The sequence below is a fragment of the Nicotiana sylvestris genome, chromosome 2 (genome assembly GCF_000393655.2).
Source record: "Nicotiana sylvestris chromosome 2, ASM39365v2, whole genome shotgun sequence".
NCBI classification, from domain to species: Eukaryota; Viridiplantae; Streptophyta; class Magnoliopsida; order Solanales; family Solanaceae; genus Nicotiana; species Nicotiana sylvestris.
Genome location: NC_091058.1, coordinates 91,459,888 through 91,463,311, shown reverse-complemented (window position 1 = coordinate 91,463,311; position 3,424 = coordinate 91,459,888). Strand labels below are relative to the sequence as shown.

At 34.0% G+C, this 3,424-nt stretch overlaps 1 protein-coding gene across 1 annotated transcript; it reads right to left on the bottom strand.

Moving 5' to 3' along the window:
• Positions 1-1,392: 1,392 nt before the first annotated feature.
• On the bottom strand, positions 1,393-2,864 carry LOC104224205 (ribulose bisphosphate carboxylase small subunit, chloroplastic 2-like). The gene is made up of 3 exons (XM_009775802.2): positions 2,591-2,864; positions 1,956-2,090; positions 1,393-1,811 (listed from the first exon to the last, which is right to left on the bottom strand). Exons 1-3 carry the CDS (start codon positions 2,768-2,770, stop codon positions 1,581-1,583), a joined length of 546 nt encoding a protein of 181 aa, XP_009774104.1. The 5' UTR covers positions 2,771-2,864; the 3' UTR covers positions 1,393-1,580.
• Between the last annotated feature and the right edge of the window lie 560 nt (positions 2,865-3,424).

The window sequence follows — 3,424 nt, the reverse complement described above, 5'->3', positions numbered from 1 at the left end:
AACTATTTAACAAAGTACAAGAATAATTTTGGCCCTTTTCCCTTAATTCTTTCCCCATTGAAAATGACAAAAGGAAGATTAATAAACTTTATCCTAGTACTCCTGAAACTGGATTAACGAAGCCCTAATACAAGAAACAAAAAGAAACTGAGAAACAATGCAAAAATAAGGCATGTTTATGAACTTTGGAAGGAAAAAAAATTGTTACTTAAAAGGGATGCCTGGAAAATGAAAGTGCTCCTAATAAAAAAAGATAATGCAATGGTAATTAAAATATGGAACACGCCACGCTTACTAATCAAACTCTTAACACGCAAATTGACATAATTAATGCAATTTATTTGACAAAAAAGAAAGAAAGAAAGGCTACAGAAACGCAGTTAACTCAATATATATATATATATCCAACAGCATTAATTTAGGCAGCTCTCGATCACTGGTGAGAGAAATGGAAGCAACACAAACATGATGAATATCAAGAGCATAAGATGAAAACAACAATGTTAACAATGCTAAGCAAATTAGTAATGGCTAAAGCTATATTGTAAAAGATAACTTCAAGTAGTAATTGTTTTTGGTAAGGAAGAGTATCTTGTCGCTTCAATATCATTTCGTACAAAACAGTTTGTGATGTCTTTAAACAAATTACGATAATCGCTAGACAACCGGTCTGGAATAACAGGAAGCCCATGCCTAATTGCAGCTTTAGCTTATTATTTGGCAGCCCTTTCTCAATCTTCATTTTTTCTTCTTCTTTATTTTACGATATATATAATTAGTTTCAAGAATGGGAGCAATCTAATGGCAACCTTATATAGACAAATGAAATTAAATGAGTATATATAGAGGATTACATAATTTCAAAAATGATAATTAGATAACTAATTAATTGGAAAAACTCTTTCAAATCTTTATTCAAATGATATTAGATATATTATGTAACATTCTCCCGAAAAACTGAAGTTTAGTTAATATGATCCTATTATTAGTATCTTCCATCACACGGCTGGAATTCTAATAGGATCCTAAAATTAAGTTTTAAACAGGGTCGTCCTTGAATCGAGGACAATATCCTAAAGATAAAAATTTGCTAAATTTCCAGAAGTGATCAACTAATAAAAATCCACGAGAAGATCCTAAATTAAGGCTGATCAACCAATTAAAAGTATATGCATTTGTCAGCGTCAACACCAATTAAACGACTAAGGCTCAACGTACGCAACACTAGTTAGAGTAGACTGCATGAATTCTTCTATCTTCATTTTGAAATAAATAGTCATGTATATAAATTATTATCCAAAAGGGAAAATTAAAAGCACAAGACTCCGGGACAGAAAGAGTAGTTGGTAAAGTTGACCGGATGTTGACTTATGCCAGAGAACATGTTTCAAATTAGTAAAGAAACAAATGATTATTATTAGTTCTCATAAACTTGAGTGGAATTCAAAAATATATACCGAATAGAAAGAAGGAATTAAAACAAAGGAAAACCAAAACAGTTTTTCCGGGGAAAAACTCAAGGAGAATTCAAACAAACTTCCCCTGAATACATACGGTAAGTTGTCTTAAAAATAGAGATTTTAGTAGCCTTCGGGCTTGTAGGCGATGAAACTGATGCACTGCACTTGACGGACGTTATCAAATCCAATGATTCTGATCCAGGCTTGTGGGTAAGCCTTCTTTGCCTCCTCTACCTCAGCCAAGACCTGAGTGGCATCAGTGCACCCGAACATGGGCAACTTCCACATGGTCCAGTATCTACCATCATAATATCCCGGTGACTTGTTGTTCTCACGGTAGACGAATCCGTGCTGTACATATCCACAAGATAAACAAAACATTAACATGAGATAAATACCATTAATCAACTACATTTGATCCCAAATTAGTTAGGATTGAGTAATTCATGTTAGGTATGCTTGATAATAGTAGCAAGATTTATAATAGACGTTGACCTCAGTCTCGAATTCCAAGCAAGGAACCCATCCATTTTTCAAAAGGTAGTCAACTTCCCTAAGCAATTGCTCCTCGCTCAAATCAGGAAGGTATGAGAGTGTCTCGTACTTCTTCTTGTTAATTGGTGGCCACACCTACATATATCCCAAATAAAAAATTTAAACTAACTTCAGTACAAGTATGGAACATAACATTTTCTATCTAACATTGGGGTGTCAATGAATTTTGTGATCTTCTATGCATATACTCCGTCTGTTTTAATTTAGATGATGTAATTTGACTTGACACAAAGTTTAAGCCAAAAAACAATATTTGAAATATGTGGTTCTAAAAGCTTGAGGGGCAAAAGTTTTGTGGGGTTATACCATTTGTATGATTATAAAAGCTTTTCATTAAAAGTAAAGTGAGTAAAATAAAAAGTTTAAAGTTAAATTGTTTTCAAATTTAGAAATGTGTCATTCTTTTCGAAACATAGTATAGTGCCTTAATTACAAGTATAGTTCCTTAATTACAAGTAATCATCCAAAAAAAATAAGATAAGTTATCTCCTAAAGCTAAAAGAGGTTTAGATATAGTAAGATTGTCACTCTCGTATATAAGTTCAATCCAAATATTATATACTCCTAGTACAAACCTGCATGCATTGAACTCTTCCGCCGTTGCTAGCAATGGAAGTAATGTAAAGGTTTTGTTTCCTGGAAACCGGGAAGGAGGTTGCGGACTTGAGACCAGTGAAAGGTGCAACCATACTGGCTTGAGCAGCATTGGCGCCGGTGGCAACAGCGGCAGCTGAGGACATAACTGAGGAAGCCATTTCTGAATATTAATTGCTTAGCTTGAAGCTATTGCCTCCTCTATATATAACGATGTAGTTGCACATACGGACACAAATTGAGGAAACCTCATCTTAAGATGAGAGGAATGGTAGCCGTTATTATGTGGTTCTTGACATTACAAATTAAATTAATGACCACATGAAAGGGCAGCAATTGGGGGTTCTTTTTTTTTTTTGAATTTTAGCAAAGCTATTTACATATGCCACAATAAGGGGTTCCACGTGGCAGAATCTCATTGATCTTATCTCATCCGAGATGGGGTAAGGAATAGGATATGAATGTGTAAAAATGGTTGGTTAATTTCTCTTTTGGGTCAGTGTTTTATTTGTTTTCTTGTCATCTGCATTGGCTGCGACTTGTAGTCCTTTTGCTTGGATTGGGAGACCATTCCTTTGTGTGCAGACGATTCAAACTTTTTGTTTGGATGCAAATCATTTTCAATTTTTGTCAATTCACATCAATATACTTATCTTTCTTTCAAATTTTGATGATTTCAAGGTCCAGGTTTCCAAGAATTACATTTTTGTGGTGGCTAAATAATGTAAATTATAAATGCTTCTAAACCGTTTAAAGAATTAATGTCCAAGTCTAAAACTAGGTGTGATGGTTAAAGTATCCCCCTGCAAACTGTA